Genomic DNA, 24,536 nt, shown 5'->3' on the forward strand with positions numbered 1-24,536 from the left:
CAAATTTCATAGTATTCATAAAAAAAAATAAATAAACAAACCAGGGGGAGATGTATATCAATGAATTCCTATACCCTTGTGTTAATATGTATTGTTAGTTGTGCGGGACTTAAATTTTGGTGCAGCTATAAGGTTTTGGATGGACGCATGGATGAAAAAAAAAAAAAAAACCCTACAAATCTTATTTGCTCTTCCAAGAAAAATCTAGAACTGATTTATTAATGATATTAAACACCTAAATGGATAGTTATGGTATGGTCCCCACATTTGGCACAAAGATTAAGAAGAAATTAAAGACACTTGGTTTAAAATTAGACTTTAATTGAGTTTAATGTAATTTTCAATTTGAATTTATTTATGAGAGGTGCTACGTCTACAACATTTTTACAACAAATCATAGGTGGTTAGTTGTTATTAGTTCAAATTTGAACCTAACACTAAGATTACTTTTTTGTCCCAACAATAACAACCAGTAACATCCTGCCACTTAGGATTTGTTGTAGAAATGTTGTAAAAATGTTGTGGACATATCATTTCTCTTTATTTATTGTTAGTTAGGTTACACAATAAGGGACTTTTATGAAACAAAAATTTTAGATTTGAAATGGAGTAAACTGATGGGTTTAGGGTGTGCTAGTTTTCAGGAAAAAAATATATATCAAACATGCATGAGATATATTTAAATAGAGAGTATGCTAATTTTTAGGAAAACAATTTCTCTAGCAGTTTATTTTTTAAACAAAATTTGTTGAATTACAATTTTAACTCTATTTTTAATTTTTTAGATTTAGGATTATTTAATTAAAATAAGGGTATATTTAACATTTTTTGAAGTCATAACTAACTTTTTGAAACTAAAATTTAGGATTTGAAATGGAGTAAATTGATGAGTTTTGTATGTGCTAGTTTTTAGGAAAAAAAATGTATCCAACATGAATGAAATATATTAAAATAAAAAGGAGAATTAGTCCCAATTTTTTCCTGAGACTAAAATCAAATCACTATTGCCTAGACTTATGGCAGCCTAAACTTACCGCCACAATATTTTAAAAAAAGGGGGGGGGGGGGGGGGGGATAAGATGAAAGTGGCATGTGTGACTGAGTAACTTCCTGCCACACGCACCACTCAAATGCTTTCAAAAGCAAAAAGTAGCTAATAATCAGCTACAATTTACACCAACTACCGTGAAAGAAGCAAGTGAAGTGCTGCGAGAAGGTATTTGGTATAAAATGATACCATGTTAGTAGTATCAAAATTCAATAAATATAGGGGCTCAAAAAAAATTCAATAAATATAAGATATGTTAGCAAAAAATAACTATCTTACTTACAAATGAAAGACATGTGTTAGTGGATAATTATTTTTGTACACATATTTCTCATTTATTGGATTTTGATACGGATGACATGTTATTGAATAGACAACATTTAAAGTGATCAAAACAAAAAAGGCTTTAGCAAGCAAACAAAAAAAAAAAGGACGGTTACGCACAAAAGGCAAAAAGAAAATAGACAGCCTTTGCAAGCAGAAAAAAGAGAAAAGGAGAGAGCAATTGAAGAGGAGGAACATGCAGCAATAGGTTTGTATAGTTATTTTACCAGTACCTTTCTTCTCTAAATCTCTCTCTCCCTCTTTCTCAAAATTGACTTTTTTTTTGGTAAAACAAATAGGGTCGGGTTACATGATGAGTTCTTAACTCTATATATAAAACTTTAAGTTCGAGTCTCTGACAAGCTGATCCTATTTGTAGATTACCAAATTAAAAATTCTCTCAAGCTTTAGTCCAATGTTTTCTCAACTAAAGTCATTGACTCTACCAAATCAAATACATCAATGGAGTCCTTGACTCTATCAATTCAAATTTTAGAGTCCTTGACTCTACTAAATTTCAATTAGAGTCCTTGACTCTACCCAATGTCAATGAAGTAGTCCTTGACTCTACCTTATGAATTAATTTAATGGAATCCTTGACTACACCAATTTAAATATTAGAGTCATTGACACTATCAAATTTAAAATAATATGCTTCAATGGAGTCCTTGACTCCCAAAATAATTTTAAATATAGTGGAGTTTGTAATCCCTTCAAATTCCAATATGACTAATTCTTTGGGATTCCTAATTACTTAACCGAAATTGGAGTTTCTAATTACCAAAATAAAATGACCATAAAATTGATTTGAGGAAATTTTCCAATCCCCATTTCTAAAACATGTTCATAAAAATAAATTTGCTTCAAATGAGTTTTTTTTCCCTTAATTAAATTTGGGGACCTCAATTAAAATATAATTGTTTATTAAAATTCCTATAAAGAAGCAAATGAAAGGAAAGAAAATTTGCTTGGACATTCAACTTCTCAAAAAGAGAATCCTTGGTTCAATTTTCATAAAAGCATGGTCCTTGACTTATCCTTGAGATTAAAATCAATCATCTTACCCAAAAGTAAATTTAAGTCAATGCTTAATCAGGTACCAAGTATTTACTTAAATGTTCATCTCCTAAGTGAACAAAATCATATTTGAGGACTTTATTTAAATCTAAAACCTCAATCTAAGAACTATGAATTGGGTTGATCCCCGCCAAAGGTACATAGGCAACCTAATAAATTATTAGGTATAGTCACAAATAAATAAAAACACATATCCCCTCAAACACAAAAAATAAATAAATAAACTTATGTAGAAAGGCCACATGGTTGGAATCAAATGGTCTTTCCTTGAAACAAGAGATTGTAATTAAAAGATACATTATCTTGAATGGGCACTACTCATATCAATAAAACCTATACGCCAAAAGGCCTATGGGTGAAATAATATTTGATGAATTTTACTAAATAACTAATTTCATTAAACATAATTTAACGATTTTTGTTAAACATAATTTAAAGATTTTTGTCAATGGCCTCTATATAAAGGCTATTTTGCAGTAATGTTATTTCAGAATATAGTGATTGATTAATAAAATTCAGCAACTTATTTTCAGCTTTGTTTGTGTGATGCAAACTTCTCCGAGGTGTGATGCCAAGGAACTCTAGGTGTGATGCTTCAAAAGACATAGGTGTGATTGCCTAGTGTTTTATATATGTTATTTTCTATCTATCTCCTATTTTAGGCCCAAAATAGCCATCAATAGTTATTCTTTTCTAAACTCTTAAACATTGATCCTTATTCAAGAACTCATCAAGAAACCTAGTATAGTGCTGAATTTCTTAACATTTTCACATCACACCTCCTAAAATATATCAATATAAAATTCTGGTTTGAATGGAGAAGAAGCATTCATAAAGAAAGTAACCTTACCAGACAAATCATAAAACAAGTTTTTTGTACAATATGAATTACGAGCTTTATTCAATTCCTTGACATCAAACTAAATATAGGGCATCCCTTCATGCTAACAATCTTGTTGTCGCGCATTGTGGAGCTTATAGTTATGTTTGTAATTTATTGTTATGTATGTAGTTATGTTTAATCATAAAAATATTCTTTACTCTAATTCTTAAAATGTGTTATCTATAATATGAGATGTAATCATTTAAAATTTTCACCATTCCAAAACAAGAATTTCATTCTTCAATTAGTTGTAATTTCAATTAGTAAAACTAGTCACTAACCCGTACGATGCACGAAATAGTTATATAAAATATGCTATATCAATAATTGTTCTAAACTCATAAAGACGAAAATTAAACTAAAATGCAATACCATTAATTTTTTTCAATAAAGATTATAAAAGGAAGTTAAGATATATACTTCCCCATATATATTTAACTATTAAAAAGACCACACATTACATATGCAAACTTATCATGACTAGCAATTATGTGAATACAAATCATCTGTACAACTTTTTTGTGTTCCACTTTATGTTCTACCAATCACAACTTGCCATATACTTGTTTAATTTTCCTTATAGAATAGCTATGGCTTAAAATGGAAAAAAAAATATTTAAATACATGGCAAGTTGTGATTGGTGGAACATAAAGTAGAATACAAAAAGCGATTCAAAGTATTTGTATTCCAATTATGCTGCAAAGAAAGCATGCAAGATAGGAATAACAATTAGATCAATATAAATTCAAAATGTGAAGATGTACCAATAGGGTGTGGTTGAATGAAAATTTTGAAAAATGTCTCTTCACTTGAGACAATCATAATCCTAATGCATTTAGAATTCATGAAAGTATTCAACATTGACCAAAATAACTACAAGTGAAAAAAATAAAATCAAATGCAAAACTATTTTAGGATTACCTATGTTGGGTAACTTTTTCTTTTCTTTCTCAACTAAGAATAATATCGACACAAATTATAAATAATAAGAACCATTAGGTGAGGCGGCTCCGATTGCATGTGTGGGTTTGAAGGTGCTAAATGCTTCTACTAATCGATGTAATCCACAAATCCACTGAAGTCTTGTAAACTTCGATTGCAAAAACAAAAACAATTTTATAAATAAGCAAGAGAGTCATAGTCACTACATTGAAGCATAATTCCAATTAACAATTATTAACAAATTAACAGAAATTAAAATTTATTAAGAATTGCTATGGAGGCACATAGCTGTACCAAAAATCATACAGTATGTTATAATTGTTGACATTACCTCATAAGATTGATTCATAATCTATGTCCATTGTAGCTTTGGTTATCTCCATATGCCAAAAACAGCTACTGAACTTCTATCTTCGAAAGCCCACAATATCAAACCTCCCCCACGCTGCCAATAAGCCAATAACTATTCCTTCACTCAACAAAGAGAAATCCATAGTAAAAGAGTCATCGATGAAATCCATAGTACTTTGCAAAATTGAATTTATAACAAAGGGAACAAATCAATGATTAAAAAAAATGAGTCATTGATTTATAATTACAGAAATTTTTCATCATATAACATGAAGGGGATAAAAATAGGAGATGGATATTCCCATAAAACTTGAAGGGACGGAGAGCATGAAGACGGATCGACACCGTAGGTGACTCGGCTATGACAATTAAATTTTGCTGAGTATCCGTCATGTATGAATTAATTGTAGATTCCAGGTGGCATGTCATTTGATATGTTTCAGATGAACTTTTGCTTTATCCCCACGCAAACGTGCACACTTGGACTTCTTGCGACACACGTTTGAGAAGACTCCTATATGGAAAGGAACTTGAGAAGGAAGTGGTATCCTAAAAGAAAGGTAATTCCACCCAATATAAATACCCCAGAAACCCTAGATATGAAGGTACGCATAATATCCTTTACTCTAGCACTCTAGGGTAAAAGACACAAGATTCTAACTTGACCTTCGGAGGGTTTTTGGCCGGCACCACACCGGTGCTCTCTTTTAGGTCCATTATTTTCTTTTTGCAGGTATAGCTTTAGGCGGAGGGGTGCTTGCAAATCACTGGTGATATTTTCGGCATCATCAGTTGGCGCCGTCTGTGGGGAAAACAGAAAATCTTCCAATTAATTTAGCCTCGCTCTATTCCTAAGACAAAGAGTTGCATGGCACTCACTCGATCGATGGCGACGAACAACAATCAAGGCGACGAACCGCATGCCACCGCTCTAGAGAGGCAGGTCCAAACGCTTACGGCGGCGGTTGAGCGCCTCACCAAGCAGAATCATGATTTGGAGGAACAGTTGCGACAAAGGACCGCACACCCAAGTGCACCACAGGAAGATCAGGAGGGCGCTAGTCCGGAAGGAAGGAACGCAGAAAGACCTGAGGGCAGCAACGCTCCAACCAGACCCAAGCGACAAGAAAACAATCAACCACCGGTCTCAGATGCTGTACCGACTCACATAGCCGCCGAAATGCAGGAGATGAGGGAACGCATGGATGTAATGATGAACGCCCTTAGAGGAAGGGTATCCAGCAACCTGGATGACCTTGTCCATAGAACCGATTCACCATTCACAGCGTTGGTGAATTCATGCCCCGTTCCTCCAAAGTTCCGCATGCCCCATATGGAAAACTACGACGGATCCAAAGACCCGTTAGATCACCTGGAGTCTTTCAGAACCCTAATGCATCTCCAGGGTGTACCAGACAAAATCATGTGCAGGGCTTTTCTCACCACCTTAAAAGGGCCTGCGAGGTATTGGTACAGTAGGCTGACGCCTAATTCCATAGGCACTTTTAAGGAACTAGGCGCACAATTTGTATCACACTTTATTGGAAGTCATCGACGCAAGAGGTCTATTGCATGTATACTGGGTATTAAGCAACGCGAAGGCGAGACATTAAGGTCTTATATAGCCCGCTTCAACAAGGAATCCCTCTCGATTGACGAGGCAGATGACAAGATACTTGTGGCAGTATTCACGAACGGGTTACGAGAAGGTAAGTTCTTGTTTTCTCTATGCAAGAATGACCCAAAGACTATGTCCGATGTATATTACAGGGCGACGAAGTATATGAACGCAGAGGATGCCTTGCTGGCCAGAGACGACTATAAGCCAAAAAAAAGGGAAAGACAGGAAGATATGAAACCAGATAATGGACGAAAAATGGCAAGAACCAGAGATCGACGAGAAGACCAGAGATCCAAACCACCTTCGGGGAGGTTTACAAGTTTCACCCCCCTCACAGCCCCAATTGACCAAGTGTTAATGCAAATCAAAGATGAAGGAAGCTTGACATTCCCGGGCAAGTTGAAGGGAGATCCGAACAAGAGGCCAAGAGATAGATATTGTCGTTTTCATCGTGACCACGGCCATGATACAACAGACTGTTATGACCTGAAACAACAAATTGAAGCCCTTATAAGGCAGGGAAGGTTGCAGAGGTTTGTGAGGAAGGAGAGAACGGATCAACCCTAGGAGCAGAATCCTAGACGGGAAAACGAACGTCCCAGACCACCGGTAGCAGACATACGGATGATAATAGGGGGCAGCACTTTAACGAGATCGTCCAAAAAAGCCAGAAAGACCTATTTACGGACGGTGCAAAGTGTCCAGTCGACGGGCCCTTCACTAGAAAGAACAGGACGGAACAGCTCTTGTATCGAGTTTTCTGAAGAAGAGGCCCAACGCCTTCACCACCCCCATGACGACGCGCTTGTTGTTAGTATACAGGTAGGAGACTTCAACATCCACCGAGTCTTAGTGGATAACGGGAGCTCGGCGGATATCCTTTACTACCCCGCGTTCCAGCAGATGGGGATTGCCAAAGAGTGCCTAACTCCGACATGCACGCCCCTCATTGGCTTTGGTGGAACTCGGGTCTATCCTTTAGGATCCGTCACGTTGGCGGTGACAGTGGGAGACTACCCGCAGCAAATAGTCAAGGATGTTTCCTTTCTCGTGGTCGATTGCTCCTCGGCGTATAACGCCATACTCGGGCGACCCACCCTCAATGCATGGAAGGCCGTCACTTCTACCTACCATCTGATGATCAAGTTTCCCACCGAATATGGAGTTGGAGAACTGCGCGAAAATCAGGTAGCTGCGCGGGAATGTTATGTTGCCATGATGGAGATGGACGACCATGTATAAGCAATGAACATCGAAGAACAGAGGAAACAAGATGGCGAACCCGTGGAGAAAATGGAAGAGGTACAACTGGATGATTCGAAGCCCGACCAGACCACCAGAATAGGGACCTCGGTCGACCAAACGGTTCGACATGCGCTCCTACTATTCCTCAAAGAGAACCAAGACGTGTTTGCATGGAGCCATGACGACATGCCGAGAATAGATCCAGCAGTCATAGTTCATAAATTGAACGTATCACCTTCCTTCCCTCCAGTTCGACAAAAGAAGCGCGTGTTTGCCCCTGAACGGGATCGAGCAGCAGCAGAGGAAGTGCAGAAGATACGAGAAGCGAACTTCATACGAGAGGTGTACTACCCAGACTGGCTGGCAAATGTGGTAATGGTCAAAAAGTCAAATGGGAAGTGGAGAATGTGCGTTGACTTCATGGATCTAAATAAAGCGTGCCCTAAAGACAGTTACCCGCTCCCACGCATTGACGCCTTAGTGGACTCCACCGCAAGACATGAGTTGTTGAGCTTCATGGACGCCTTCTCGGGGTATAACCAGATTAAGTTGGAGAAGACAGATCAAGAGAAAAAGTCATTTGTGACGAGTCAAGGGCTTTTTTGCTACAAGGTGAAGCCATTCGGGCTCAAGAATGCAAGAGCCATATACCAACGATTAATGAACAAAATGTTCGCGTACCAGATTGGTCGGAACGTCTAGGTCTACGTAGATGACATGTTGGTGAAAAGCGTAAAGGTGTCAGATCATCTGAGGGACCTCCAAGAGACTTTCAACACTCTTCGAATGTACAAAATGAAGCTGAATCCAAGCAAATGGGCATTCGGAGTAACTGCTGGAAAATTCCTAGGATTCATGGTGTCCCAGCAGGGCATTGAGGTCAACCCCGAGAAAGTGAAAGCAATTATGGAGCTATCTCCTCCGAGGACGGTGAAGGAAGTACAAAGCTTGACAGGGAAGATAGCAGCCCTAAACAGGTTCGTATCGAGAGCAACGGACAAGTGTCTACCTTTCTTCAGAACACTAAGAAGATCTTTCGAGTGGACGGACGAATGCCAAAGGGCATTTGAGGAGTTAAAAGCATATCTCTCTGCCCCGCCATTGCTTAGTCCGTCCGCGCCGGGGGAGGAATTGTTCCTGTACCTTGCTGTCTCATCAGTAGCGGTAAGTGCAGCTCTCATCAGAGAGGAAGGGAAGATACAAAAGCCCGTGTACTTTGTTAGCCGAGCGCTGAGAGGCGCAGAGGAGAGATACCCACGGATGGAGAAACTTGCCTTCGTTCTTGTAACTGCAGCTCGAAAAATGAAGCCCTATTTTCAAGCACATACCATAATAGTCCTGACGGATCAACCCCTGCGGAGGGCAATGAACAATCCTGAAACTGCCGGACGGATGGCTTTATGGGCTGTCGAGTTGAGTGAGTACGATATCCAATACCAGCCACGAACAGCTGTGAAATGACAAATATTGGCAGACTTCATCGCAGAATTCACTACACCTGAGGAGCAGGGGGCAGAAGAGACGGCCACATGGAGAATTCACATAGACGGATCCTCCAATAAGCACGCGGGAGGAGTAGGACTTGTACTCCATACCCCAGAAGGAGATAAGATTGAATGCATATCCGTCTGGAGTTCCCTACTACGAATAATGAAGCGGAATATGAGGCCCTGATGGCGGGATTGGAGCTTGCAATAGCGGCTGGAGCCAGGAAGGCAGTGGTCTACTCCGATTCCCAAATCGTAGCTAGCCAATTTAATGGGAGCTATGATTATAGGAGTGAACGAATGAGAAGGTACCTCGGAAAAGTGAAAGGTCGAACGTGTGACCTCCAATTCACGATAGCTCAGATCCCGAGAGAAGAGAATCAAGAGGCGGATCGACTCACAAAGGCTGCTTCGGCCGAACCTATGATCGTCCCAGAGTAGGTATTGTCCTTCGTCCAACATTCATCACTGCTAGATAATGTTCGAGTGCAGGAATTAAGCACTGAAGACGATTGGACGGTTCCAATTGTGGCGTACCTCAAGGATGGCAAGCTGCCAGACAGGAAGGAAGACGCAAGGAAATTAAAGGTTAAGGCTGCCAGATTCATACTGATAAAAGACGTTCTCTACAAAAGAGGATTCTCCCGACCATATCTGAGATGCCTTGGCCATGACGAAGTAGACTACGTGATGAGGGAAGTTCATGAAGGAATTTGTGGAAACCACTCCGGATCAAGGTCTCTGGTGCACAAGCTACTCCGAGCAGGGTACTATTGGCCGACAATACAGAAGGATGCCCATATGTACATTAGAGCCTGTGATAAGTGACAGCGGTTTGGCAATCTTATAAGACAGCCAATGAAGGAACTTACACCCATGACGGCTCCGTGGCCGTTCGCACAATGGGGGTTAGACATCATGGGTCCATTTCCAATAGCGGCAAGACAACTGAAATTCTTGGTGGTTGGTATCGACTACTTCACCAAGTGGGTGGAAGCGGAAGCTCTTGCTACTATCACGGAGAAAAACATTCGCAACTTTGTATGGAGAAGTATTATTTGCCGATACGGGATCCCGAGAGTGCTCGTTTCAGACAATGGGAAGCAATTCGACAACGATGCATTCCGAGACTTTTGGTCCCAGCTGGGAATCAAGAATCACTACTCGTCGCCCGCTCATCCATAGGCCAACGGACAAGTTGAAGTCACGAACCGGTCCTTGTTAAAGATTATCAAGACCCGGCTCGAGGGGGCAAAAGGCATATGGCCAGACGAACTACTAAGTGTGCTATGGGCGTACAGAACAACGGCAAGAACACCAACAGGAGAGACACCGTTTCGATTGGCGTTTGGTGCTGAGGCTCTCATACCGGCAGAAGTGGGATTGACGAGCTACCGCGTGGAAAGTTATGACGAGAGCAAGAATATTGAAGCATTACGTTTAGAGCTTGACCTTGTCGATGAAGTCAGGGCAGCGGCAGCCCAGAGACTGGCGCAGTACCAAGACATGATGACAAAACACTACAACTCCAAGGTCCGGCACCGAGATTTCAAGGTTGGAGATCTAGTATTACGAAAAGTGCTTGGTACTACAAATGATGCATCCCTAGGAAAGCTGGGTCCTAACTGGGAAGGCCTGTACAGAATCATCTCATGGCACAGGAAAGGAACGTACTACCTGGAGACATTAGACGGAAGGAAGTTGGGCCACCCCTGAAACACAGAGCACCTGAAGAAGTACTACCAGTAGTGCAGCAGTCATAAAACGATACCTACTGCCTTATTTTCAGTTTAATTTTAGACAGTCGTAGCTTTTACTTTTTAAACTCAAGTTTTCTTTTCCATTGACAATTTGGTTTGTTGAGCTTATGAGAGGAATTTTTTAGAAAATACAAAATGCGTGTTGTTGGAAATTCTACAAGTCCACAAAGTGGACGGATCATCCAAAGGATGAAAAACCTACGAGTCCACAAAGTGAACGGATCATCCAAAGGATGAAAAACCTACGAGTCCACAAAGTGGACGGATCATCCAAAGGATAAAAAATCTACAAGTCCACAAAGTGGACGGATCATCCAAAGGATGAAAAACCTACGAGTCCATAAAGTGGACGGATCATCCAAAGGATGAAAAACCTACAAGTCCACAAAGTGGACGGGTCATCCAAAGGATGAAAAACCTACGAGTCCACAAAGTGGATGGATCATCCAAAGGATAAAAAATCTATAAGTCCACAAAGTGACGGATCATCCTAAACGGATAAAAAATCTAGTGGACGAGTCTTAAAAATACATTTGAAAGTCCAGTCCGATTAAAGGACGGACGCTTAAAATTTTCTTTGTAGACGGGTTATCTGAATAAGATGAATGAGCACACAATATACGACGGATAATAAGCAAGCAACAGGCAATAAAAGATCTGATAAGTCAAATTTAATAATTACAAATGACGGTTCAACAAAGTTCTCTTACAACGGTAAAAATTTTTTACAAAAAGGAAAGTATCCTACTCATTCTTTGGAGATGAATTCCCGACCAATGGACCGTCGTTTGGCTGACTAGGAGGAAGAGCTTCACCTTCGTCGGCGGGAGCAGTGACGGCAAACACTTCGTCTGTACTTTCCGAACGGACGGATTGTGCAAGTGTTTGCCCTTGAGCTTCAATGGAAATGTGGGATATGTCCAAGTCAGGATACGATGACTTCACTTGACGGATGGCGTCATCGAATCCGTCAGCAAAGGAGCTCCCAAGCTCCGTCAGAAGGAGTTCAGAATCACGATATTCCTGAATGGCTATCTCTTTTGCGTTGTCAAGTTTGGACATTGTCTCCGTCAACTGCTTCTCCTTGTCCTTCAGAATCTCGCGCAGATGCCCATTCTCCTTTTCCACCTCCCCTCTGACCTGCTCCGAGCATTTGAGCTTTCTGTCCATATTGATCTTGTAGGTCTTCAACTCGTGCAGTTCATCTTCCATCATCTGGTTCTTCTTTCTCAGACGGTCCATGGTTGTCTCATGATTGAGACAACGGCCAAAGAGCCCTTTCATCATCACCATGGCCTGGAAGCGAAATACAACGTCATGATAATGACGGGTGTGAAGGAACTTAGCAACAGTAGTAGACGGATTCGAAATCACCTGTGTAAGGGTGAAAAGGCCAGTCTCACCCATCGCCTCCGTTGAGTGGTTGCCAAGGTCTGCGTAGTCGTCAGCTGTCAGGATAGACGACAGCTTCTCGAGGGCATAGCTTGAATCCTCCCGAAAGAGAACGGGTGGTTTCTCCCCGGAGGGTATTGGGCCCTTCATCAAGCCTTTGCCCTTTCCATGCTTGACGGGCGTTTTCTCTGCCTCTAAGGCCACGACGGGTTCAGTGGTGGTCTTTTGCTTCTTTGGTGGACGGTCTGTTTTTTCATGTTGAATTCGTTTTGACGATACAGGTGGGACCGTCCCCTTTGTTTGCCCCCCTCCTACTTTTTCTTCGCTGCCTGTTGTTTAATGAAGGCTCTCCTCTTGGCGGCATCCATCTCTGCAAATCAAAGACGGATGTGAAAGGAAAGGTAAGGTAAAAAAAAAAAAAAAGACGGGTAGAGTTTCGACGAACTTACGTTTTTGAATTCTGTTATCGTATCGACGGGCAGCAGATGAAGGTTCGGGTCCGTCACAATACCAGTGCAGAGTATCAAGTGTGACGAGTTGAGCCCAAGTCCTCTCTTGCAGTTTTGTCTTGTTAAAAATTTTCTCCAGAAAACTCCACTGCTCCAAGTTAACTTGTGGACGGTCCCGAGCTGCAGCAAAAGACGGTTAGACCTTAAAAAATAAATCAACTTCGAAGACTGACTGGACGGAAACAAAAGGGATACATACCCGACGGAGGCATTATGCCCCATGTTGTGTCGACGGGCATGTAAGTTGTATCTCCTGGACGACACATCCATTCGTCCCCTTCCAAAAAGAAATAACGACTCTTCCAGTCCCTGTTTGAGTCTGGAGTATCACTGACGAGCCTCAATAGTGGGCTTCTAGCCACAAAACTATACATCCCCTTGGACTTGACAATCTCTGTTGGACGATAGCAATGGAAGAATTCCTCCACCGTCAACCTTCGGGCTCCGTCAGACATCGCCCCGTACAAAACTTCAACCCCAATGAACACCCTCCAGGCGTTTAGGGAGATTTGGGTGACGGACAGACCAAGGTACTGAAGAAGGTGACGGTGAAGAGGACTTAATGGAAATTTGAGCCCCGCCTTTAAAGCTTACTCGTAGATCCCAACACCGTCTACCCCCCTATAGTAACATTTTTCGGATTTTTTGGGAAGACGTAGACGGATGTTGTCTGGTATTTGGTACTTAGTCCTAAGTGTGTTGAGTTGAGATTCCGTCATAGATGATCTAAAATCATTTACCGTCCAAAGAGGCAGCATGACGAACTCTTTAAGGCCATCTGGGCCGATTACTGACTGGACGGGGGGATCCACACCGTCCAAGCTACTACTGGACGACTCTGAACTCTCCGTCTCCAGACCACCATCAAGGGAAGAAGAGGTACTGGATGGATTCCTCTCTTCACTCGAAGTGTCAGGATCTCTTGGACCTGACGGAAACTTTTCATCGTAGCCCGCCCCCTCGCGGACAAACGACTGGTTACTTGACGCACTAGACATTACCTACATTTATGACGGTATAACCTAAGACACCGACGGATCTAAAGAAAGCGCATATATGTGAAAAAATGAAATTAAAATAAAGACGGAGAAAGGTTTGGAATACATACCGGATCGAGAGGGTTTCTGACGAGGAACGACGGACGGATCTGCTGAACGACAGGAAGGCATGAAAGCTGTGACGGTTGCGCTCTGCTCACAATTTTTTGATAAGAAGAGAAAATGAAGGGAGGAATGTCTGACTTTTTATAGAACAAAGGGCACGGGATACGAAGCGACGCCTCGTTTTGGGGAAATAGCCAATCCACAAGGACCACGTGTTCTTCGTCATAAATGCAAGCCATGTGTCATCCGTTATGGTATTCTAGGACCGTCCCTTCTCAATACATTGCTTTTAGTCATTCCATGGATCCGTCAGGTTTCAAAGACGGATCCAAGGACTAAAGGGGGCAACTGAAGGGGATAAAAATAGGAGATGGATATTCCCATAAAACTTGAAGGGATGGAGAGCATGAAAACGGATCGACACCGTAGATGACTCGGCTATGACAGTTAAATTTTGCTGAGTATCTGTCATGTATGAATTAATTGTAGATTCCAGGTGGCATGTCATTTGATATGTTTCAGATGAACTTTTGCTTTATCCCCACGCAAACGTGCACACTTGGACTTCTTGCGACACACGTTTGAGAAGACTCCTATATAGAAAGGAACTTGAGAAGGAAGTGATATCCTAAAAGAAAGGTAATTCCACCCAATATAAATACCCCAGAAACCCTAGATATGAAGGTACGCATAATATCCTTTACTCTGGCACTCTAGGGTAAAAGACACAAGATTCTAACTTGACCTTCGGAGGGTTTTTGGCCGGCACCACACCGGTGCTCTCTTTTAGGTCCATTATTTTCTTTTTGCAGGTATAGCTTTAGGCAGAGGGGTGCTTGCAACTCATTGGTGATATTTTCGGCATCATCATAACATATTAATACAATCAGGTTACATATAACACATGGTAAACAAATATCTAAACTTGATTGCAAGATTTAAACTGTACGCTATCATTGAAGGTTGAAAAATCTACTATCATTAAAGTATGTCCAACTGAATTCAATTTCCAATCTAATATTATTCAACACTTGCACAAGTTATAAATATGTATTGTCCATTACACAAATTTGTAAATTGTTAAGGTTTATCGAACTAAACCCTAAAAATCAATAATAAAAAAATTAGCAAATACAAAAAGCCTAACCTTGATTTGATTTCTCAAATGTAGCAACCAGAGAAGGAGTGCTAAAGAAGGAGAAAGTATGAACGGATGAAACCGTAGCTCTAGAAGGAGAAGTGTGGCTAGTAGGGTTTTTGTTCTGAAAAACAATCAAATTTTGTGTTTTTTTTATTATCTATTATAGGGTTTTAGAAATATAAAATCAGATTTTTTTATTTAAATAATGCTGATGTGTAAAAATGTGAGAGCTCTAAAAAAGTCAAAGACTTCCATTATATATATATATATATATATATATATATATATATATATATATATATATATATATATATATATGAGATATGTGAGATAGGCTCAAGTTACACCCTTTTTACATCATAGATCTCTAAGAGATCTAACGGTTGAAAAGAACATCATTAAATGTTATTACTTTTTACCTTATTAATAGTATTACCTAATTAATATTAACATTCTCTATCTCCTTATTTATTATTGCTTTCAAAATATCAATTTAATTTAGAATAATACTATACATACATTGCAAATCATTGCATACTTTAATTTAAGAGACCAAATAAGCTATAAAAAAAAAAAAATACACAAAGGACAAGATAAGCCCACGTTCAGATTCCTTAGCCGACAAATTTTTTCATATAAATTAGAATAATACTTTTTTTTTTGCTCAATAAAATAAAACTACTCTTAATTAATTAATTAAATAACCCTGTTATGTGGCACTTTCATCACCATTACCGTAACAATTTACTTTATATGGAAAAACAAAGCATGAGCAGAGACAATAATTTTTCACTATTGGTACTTATTAAGTACCATTGTATTTTTTTAGTGTGTTAGTTGAGCGCTGTACAAATTTTTTCGTATTTCTTTTCCTAAGTGAAAATTTATAAAATAAATTATAGGCAGACATACATAACGCACGATTGTATATTGTTGTATTCTGAAAGAGAAATGATATGTCTACAACATTTTTACAACAAATCTTAAGTAGCAGATTATTACTGGTTGTTATTATTGGGGCAAAAAAATAATCTTAGTGATAGGTTCAAATTTGAACCAATAACAACTAACCACGTATAATTTGTTGTGAAAGTGTTGTAAGAATGTTGTGAACGTAGCATCTCTCTGAAAGAAATAAAATCTTTATACTTGTAAATTGTGGTGTATGTGTATATGAGATGGATTCAAGTTACACATGGTTTAACTTCATAAGAGTTACACATTTTTTGAACCATTGATTTGTATTAGATCTAAGGGTGAAAACAAACACTTATAGTCATGTATTTATTGTTCTCTAAAAATTAGTAACTAAGTCATTAATTCTTCTCATTAAAACTAGAAAAATAAAAAACAGCATTAACTCTGCTCTCCGTCATCATCTTCATCTTCTCTACCTCTCTCACATGGTCTTGTGTTCTATCTTCTATTTACTTTCACCCTCTCTCGGTAAGCTATGCACCAGCACAACCTTTTACTCCCACAACATTTCAAAGCTTCCTTATTACCCAACCTATAGCATGCCTCCTGTACTTAATAAGCACCGCTAAGCATAACTACCTTAATTAATGAAGGCCATATATTCCCCCGAAAATCTTATTGTCGTTCATTGTGGTGCTTATGGTTATGTCTGTACTGCATGGTTATGTTTATGTTTTATCAAAAACACATTCTCAATGCAAATGCTTAAGATTGCTATTTTTAATATTAAAAAAAAATAATACAAAAAATTGTACCATTCCAAACAAGAATTTCATACCTTTTCCTTGAACTTACCCTAACAGGTACTGCAAAGACGTAATTTTTTGTACAACCTTCATTTTCATCTTCAATAGAGGATTAATGTCTTCTTCTTCTTCTTCTTCAAGTTCATTATCAATGGATTATACAATTAATGACTGGATTATCAAAGTCAGGCCTCTAAAGTAAAGATTTATTCTTTAATTTTCAAAGTTAAGAAATCTTAATATAGTTAAGAAAGTTTAAAAAGAAAATAGAATAAAGCAATGGTTTCAGAATTTTTCAGAAAGAGTTTCACTGGATCAGAATTAGGAGCTTGAACAATAGCACCACCTAAAAAAAATTTCAAGTATAAAATTCTGGTTTGAATGAATGAAAAAGCATTCATAAGGAAAGTAACCTTACCAGACAATTCATAAAGCAAGTTTTTCGGACAATAGGAATTATGAGCTTTATTCAATTCCTTAGCATCATTGAATATAGTGATGTAATTTTGATACCAAGTGGCAAAGTTGTTTATAGCATCAAACTAAATAGAGGTCATATCTTCCTACTGACAATCTTGTTTTCGCGCATTGTGGAGCTTATAGTTATGTTTGTAATTTATAGTTGTTTATATATTTATGTTTAATCATAAATATATTCTCTACTCCAATGCTTAAAATTTGTTATCTAAAATAAGAGTGCATACAAAATGCTAACATCTAAGCGTGAAACTACCACTTCTGGCACATCAAATACTTCGGCCCAAATCAGTTGTTGGCGAAGAATTTGGTCTCTGAGTGTACCAAACAAAATCAAGCACTTTCTATAGAGAGCTTGCCGTGAATCACTTCCCACAAAAAAGAATCTACTGGTCAGGAATGTCACACGGAATGCACTATGTGAATGGTGCAAGGAGGAAGTTGAGGATTCTGTTCATGCCTTGTTGGGATGCCAAGTACTCAAGGAGGTATAGTGGGAAGAAGAAAGCCTCAGAAATCAGCTCTCCACACGTTTTGTGGACATAGAGATCTGTGGATTGGTATCACAAATTTAGAGGAACCAAAATTGGCTAAACGGTTTGCCTTCGTCACCTGGAGTATTTGGAATAAAAGAAATGCTACAAGAATGCAAGCATCTTCTCTTCCTTTTAATCAGTTGTACCAGGACATGCGTGATAGATTAAATGAATACCAGTTAGCACAAGAGCCACCTATACCAAAGTTTATGACCCCAAGAGCAACACGATGGTTCCCGCCCCAAAGTTCACAGCTTAAAGTAAATTATGATGGTGCCCTGTTTAAAGAAATTTGGCAGGCTGGAATTGGAGTAGTGGTTAGAGACGCTGAAGGAAGGGTCCGTGGAGCACTCTCAGACAGAACAATGCTGCCTAGAACTGTGGAAGAGGTCGAGGCCATTGCCTGCAGAACAGCTGTGAGGTTTGCTCTAGAGCGAGGACTCGAAGAAGTGGTGTTTGAAGGGGACTCCGAAACAATCACAACTGCCATCAACTAGACATCTCCATGTTTCCGCTCGTTTGGCTACATTCTGGATGATTTTAAAGCTATGGCTTCGAATTTCGTATCAGCAACTTTTGTTCATGTAAAAAGACAATGGAATGCTGTGGCTGATAAATTGGCTAAGGCATCTAAATGTATCCCTTGTCCCCACTTTTGGTCAAACGACTTCCCTAGTGATGCACAACAGCTTGTAATTCATGATAGCATTCCTTGATCAATAAAAAGTTTTTGGCTTGATTCTCAAAAAAAAAAAATATGAGGCAAAATAATTCAAAAATTTTATCATTCAAAAACAAGGCACACTTTAAAAAAATCAATGGCTTGACTTGAAATACCAGTTAGAATATGAGGCAATTCGTGCTCAACAACAATAAGATTGAACAGAAATCAGAGATTAATTTCCCAGTCAACATCTCACAAAACTACACAATCTAAAGCCCAAATATCAGAGGGAGGCTCTTGCACACTCTCAATCAAACATTCAGGTGCCATATATACAATGCAGCGCCTCTTGAATCTTGATCCCAACCTCATCTTTTTCCTCTTGGCCAACCCGCAATCTTTGCCACAAAAAGAGCACCATCAGTACTATTAGTATTAGTACTCACACACACACACACACACACAAACATTCTTAGACTCGATAAGCCTCAATGAGGTTAATTTAAGCCTCAATTACTTCAAAAAAAATTTATTGCCATAAATAAAAGTCAAAGGAGGTCTATCTAGTAAGGAGAATGAAATAAGGAAATACATTCACATGTCAACACCAAAGCTACATTCAGCAATTAGTGTCATGGAGCAAGTGATAAACCCCTTTTCAATATCACACCTTACCGATGTGGGATGACTCGACAACATTGAGTTCTTTTTTTTATTTGAGAAACACACACACATATATAGGGGAAGGGAATGAGATAAGAGAATACCCTCACACGCCAACACCAAAATTGCATGCGGCAGTTAGTCAATAAAGTTGAAGTATGTTACACAAAGGATGGGGGAAAGGAAGTTCATAAAAATACAAGCTAGCTATAGGATCAAGAAGTCACGAGGCAATGAAGAGTTTGTGGATGACATGTGTTATAGGAAGTCAGCGTCTACATGCTCATCCATTTTAGGACATTATATACTGCAGTTACATTATATACTGCAGATACAAATGGAGGGACAAGTGCCAAATTATCAATATGATGGCTAATGGTACATTAAACTGCAATGATATGAAATTGAGTTTTGATATAAAAACCACAAAAATTTGGTTTCAAAATGCCTCACTAGTATTTAATAGAGAATGACCACAAGAATTTAAAAAATAAATAAATTCTTTGCAAAACAACATTGAAGTCGCAGTAAGGACACTAGTGCCGTTATAAGCAATATTAGGCCAAGGGTTTTCTACAAAGTGTCATTTGACTTCCAAGCTTCACTATTCAAAACAAGAGATAGCAAAATTAATAATCTACCAAAAATTTTCCAAGAGAGTAGCATTGGAAAGTAGCTCACTATTATCATAATTAAGGTCCACATATGTGACGCTAGAGCTCTACTTATCCCAAAGAAAAAGGGTAATGATAGACTCATTAGGCCCTCGACTAACCCAACTAATTTGGTTAAAATTTTCAAAATGAATTATGAAATTTGAGTTCTTTATGTGTTGCGATTTTTGTGGGTTTTGATCCTCAATCTTAGTTTTTATGGGCTGTGATTTATTTATATAATTTTTCAATTTGGTGGTGTGTAGGTGGGAGTGTATTGGCCAAGATCTGATATAATTGTTGGTAGATCTCAACTTAGGCATCCCTCTTTCTCCCTTGTTTTCTTTTTCAATTTTTTAATTTTTTTTTTTTTTGTTTACTGGATTCTGTTTGCCAAAATATTCTAAGATAGTATTTCTTTTGCATGCCTAGAACTTTATTTGCCCAAATCTCTTAATTTTTTCTTTTTCCTTTTAGATTTTAGAATTTCTTATACAATTTTTTTAGAAATGAAAGGCATGTGGGTTGAATTTTTCCATTGGTTTTATGTATTTTGCAGATGATTTGCACAGACAAAGTTTTCTGGTACCAGATTAAAGCTTTTCCCCTTAGTTAAGTGAGGGCGAACATGTTGGGAACTTAGGTGGACTGGTGTTCCTAGCCATGCCTTTCGCTTATTTATTTCTTTTTGGTAATTAATTATGATGAAGCAATTGAGAAACTTCAAAGAATTGAAGATTTAAGATAGCCACCGTATACCCTTGGTGCGATAGTCACTCCACAAATATAAGTGTTTATGAGGTATGAGGGGCAAGGACCGGGATTCAAGTCTCTAGGAGAGAGTTTTACAGACATATACACTTAGATTAAGTTATACTAGGATTTCTAACTTGTATATAAAAAATAAAAATTAAAAAAATAAAATAAAAAAGATACTCCTCTTTGAGAGTTAGATAAAATGAAAAATTTTAATTTTAATGTAAATGTTCTCTTCATTTCTAAATGAATTTGTGAAGTTGGATCCAACAATGAAATGGATATTGAGTAGAAATGATGTTTGGTTAAGGGTGGCAAATAGCCAATTATAGTGAGGATGTTTTTTATTTTGTTGAAGACTAGAAAATAAGTTATACAATAAAATTTTGTTTGTTGGTTTTATTTGTTTAGTATAATATGGATAATTGAAATGTAATGTATCACTTTAGTATTTGTTTCTTCCTGGCCTTATCTCTACTATTAATTTTCTAAAATGACAATGTCAGTCTTTATATAGATCATTGGTTCTTCCTTGTGCCTCTATCTTAAATTAAATATCTATTTTTGTAATTGAAAAATGTAGAAAATCATAATTACTAATTATTGCTAGATTCTTGATATTATATTATGTCACAAAACACAATTTAACTTGTCAAAGGTATATTTAATAAATAAATATAAAAAATAAATAGGTTTGTTAAAGGTAGAAACTAGGGACCTAGTGGGATAGTTGAAATAAGGTAACTCTTAAACAATAGTTGAAATAAGGTAACTCTTAAACTACACTGCCCACCTTGTTAATCTGAGATTGAGTGGCTTTGTAAAAAGGTTAGGATGCTAGTTAGTAACATAGATGAACTTTTAATTAGATTTTTCACCTAATCTTAGATTTATACTACCTATGGTTTTCCAAAGCATTTGGAAACAAGCACTATACCTTATTTTCTTAGCTCTTATAGAAGATCCTTAGTAGTGAATAGAGTGCAGATGGTGACACCCATCCACGGCAACACAAATATGGGTGGTATAGTTGATATCATTGCGGTTGTACCCTATACCTTCTAGACCCGTTTTTCTTTCATCAAACTTTGTATCCTAAGCACACTCTACTGCTATCCAGCATCATGCTTTTATTTGAAAGCAACACATGGTAGCCAGAATTTGGGGAGACAAAACCTTAAGCATTTCTCTAATCTTGACAGAATGCATCACATGTATGGAGGCCCAAAAAGAACCTCAGAAACTAAAACATTAATTTACTAAATTTTTGGGCAGTAAGTAATCAATTTCAATACATCAAACACAAACAAAAGCCAAACCCAGTTTAGCATTGAACCCATGGAACTAGAAATTGCTAAAATATGATAGGAGTACATGAAAAAAAAAACAAAAAAAAAAAAAAAAAGAAGAAGAAGAAGAAGATGAAAGTTGATTACTTGCTGTGTACTGTACTTATTATTTTTACAAGTTACAACACAACTTTCAAATTATATAATGAGACCAATGCTCTGTGGATAGAAGAAAATTGCCAACAACAGCATTGACATGGAAGGCCTATGAGATTCTGAATTATGAATGAGAAAACAGTTCCTCCTACCTCTCTCTAGCTCTCTTCTTTTTTCTTAATATGTGGGAGCTCCAGATCTAACAATAAAGCAACTCACAACAGAGATCTTAGCTAAAAACCCTTAAAAAACAGCGAAGTGCAATTGTTGGATTGGTGCTTTCCTAAATTAGGTATAACTAGCTAAGTTTGTAAACCATGTCAACTATCAGGGAGTCAAAAAATGAATTTTTTGGCAGCGAGTAATCGACTTTAACATATTAAACACAAACAAAAGCTGAACCCAGTTCAGCATTTAACTCATGTTACTACAGATGGTTGAAATACGATAGGAGTACACAACAAAATCAGATGAAAAACAAATGCAGATAGATATAATACCTGGTATACAAATCTACCAGATCGATTAAAATAAAAAAAAATCTACCAGATCCAAATGGCCAATGCTATAGCAATAGAGAGAAAATACTGTGCATGCTCACACCCATTATTTTTACAAATACAACACAAGTTTCAAATTTCATTGTGAGACACATTCCCTGCTGATACAAGGAAATTACAAGTCAGAGCATGCAAGTGCAGTGGCTGGAATGGTTACTATCCAAAAAGTGGTTTAACTAGCAAAGTACGTCAAATATCTCAACTATTAGGCATCAAACAACAATACAAAATGAAAGAGAAACAAGAAAATAAATTGTAAGAAAAAAGCACAACCTTGTTATAGCAAAATTTGGTTATATTATATACTTGAAAATGTTTCAAGAGACAAGAATAAGTACAATTTTGTGCATGCCTACTGCCTAGTACACTAATCATATAAAGAATACTCTATCTAAAATTGTAATAATGTACAATTCAATGCCTAGTTTAGATAGCATATGAGGAATACTCTTATCAGTTTTTTTAAGAATACACAATTAAGCTCCAACAGCAGGTACGGTGGAATTTACAGTCAAGCTCCAACAGTAGGTATGGTAGAAGCGGGGCACTTCAAAGATTGTTGTGCTGCTCTCTCAGATATATGGTTATCGTCACATGTAACCCTCTTGCTTTTCTGGCCTAAAACAGGCACATTTTCATCTGATCTCCCAACCAAATATTCTCCCAAATCATCAAATTGCGATGGAGGAGAACATAACCCCATACCATCAGCATGCAGCAAGATCAAATCACCAGAAGAACAACTAAACTCATAATCAACCGAGAAACAAAGAGACTCAAAATCAGCCTCTTTAGTCCCAGAAATACAGGTAACAGCTGGTAGTTCTTCATCATCAAGTCCGTCAAGAAACGGGTGATCCATCAACCTCTCAGCAGTAAACCGATACATATATTTCTTTACAAGGCACGCTTTCAGAAAATCTTTGGCTTGACTTGAAATCCCGGTTGGAATTTCAGGCAATTCAGCTCACCAGCAATAAGATTGAACAGATCCCGTTTGTTCAACTCTTTACCCCTATCCCAAGGAGATTTCCCAGTCAACATCTCACAAACAACACAACCCAAAGCCCAAATATCGGAGGGAGGCTCTTGCAAACTCTCAATCAAACACTCAGGCGCCATATACAAAGCAGTGCCTCTCACGTCCATCCTCATCTTCTTCCTCTGCCATGACCTCTTGGCCAACCCAAGATCAGCAATCTTGGCCACAAAATGAGCACCATCAGTAGTACTAGCACTCACATTCACAAGCAGAACATTCTCGGGCTTGATATCACAGTGGACGTACCCACATCCATGAATATGATTAAGCCCTTTTAGAATACACTTGGTGTAGCGTTTGACATCACTTTCAGGCAAACCACACCCACCAGAATTGTGAATCAAATCTCTCAAGCTTCCACCAGAAGCGTACTCAAGCAACAAGTTATAAACCGTGTCACCGTTTTCTTCAACCGTATAGTCTTCACCAAAGCAGCGAATGACAAAAGGGTAGCCCTGAATGTTGTCAAAAGCCTCTTTCTCCTTCTGAAGCGTAGCAGAAACAGAGAACTCCGCTGACTTCACTGCCATCAAATAACGAAAAGACCAAAACTTTGATGTGGGTTTGGCCAGAAACACAGATCCAAAGGCCCCTTTGCCCAGGAATACGCCTCTCTCCCACAGACCTTTGTACATTTTTTTGTTTTTCACTCTCTACTCTGCAAAATTGTGAAAAGGAGTTGAAAACTAACGGTCAGGAAAGGGAAAGAAAGTAAGTTTATTTATTATTTAGAAAATATTAGAAACCGAAAGAAAGTGGGAGAACGAAGTGGGGTTTATTTATTATTTTGAGAATATTAGAAACCGTAAGAAAGTCGGAAAAGGAAGTAAGATTATTAGGAGTGTTTACTATGTGCACTAAAATAATAGTTTTAAGTTTTTTTCTTAAATATATGTGAGCGTAAAAGTATATGAAAATATGCGCAATATTATTTAAAAACAGAAAATTATTGTTTGAAAACATGTACCAAACACACCTTGTTATTTAGAAAATATTAGAAGCAGTAGGAAAGTTGGAAATTAAAATAGTGTTTTTTTTTTTTTTTGGGTGAGATAACAGTGTTTTTTGTGTTTTAGGACTGTATAAATGTGATAATGTCTTAATCATTTATTTAAAGGAAATTTCGGGATTT

At 38.1% G+C, this 24,536-nt stretch overlaps 1 protein-coding gene and 1 pseudogene across 1 annotated transcript; one reads left to right on the forward strand and one right to left on the reverse strand.

Annotated features, from left to right (window-relative positions):
* Positions 1 to 17,554: 17,554 nt before the first annotated feature.
* LOC142616141 (uncharacterized) lies at positions 17,555 to 18,118 on the forward strand. The gene has a single exon (XM_075789020.1). It carries the CDS (start codon positions 17,555 to 17,557, stop codon positions 18,116 to 18,118), a length of 564 nt encoding a protein of 187 aa, XP_075645135.1.
* Positions 18,119 to 22,870: 4,752 nt separating this feature from the next.
* Positions 22,871 to 24,039, reverse strand: LOC142614899 (mitogen-activated protein kinase kinase kinase 20-like; annotated as a pseudogene).
* Positions 24,040 to 24,536: the final 497 nt, after the last annotated feature.

The sequence above is a fragment of the Castanea sativa genome, chromosome 11 (assembly GCF_040712315.1).
Source record: "Castanea sativa cultivar Marrone di Chiusa Pesio chromosome 11, ASM4071231v1".
Lineage (NCBI taxonomy): Eukaryota > Viridiplantae > Streptophyta > Magnoliopsida > Fagales > Fagaceae > Castanea > Castanea sativa.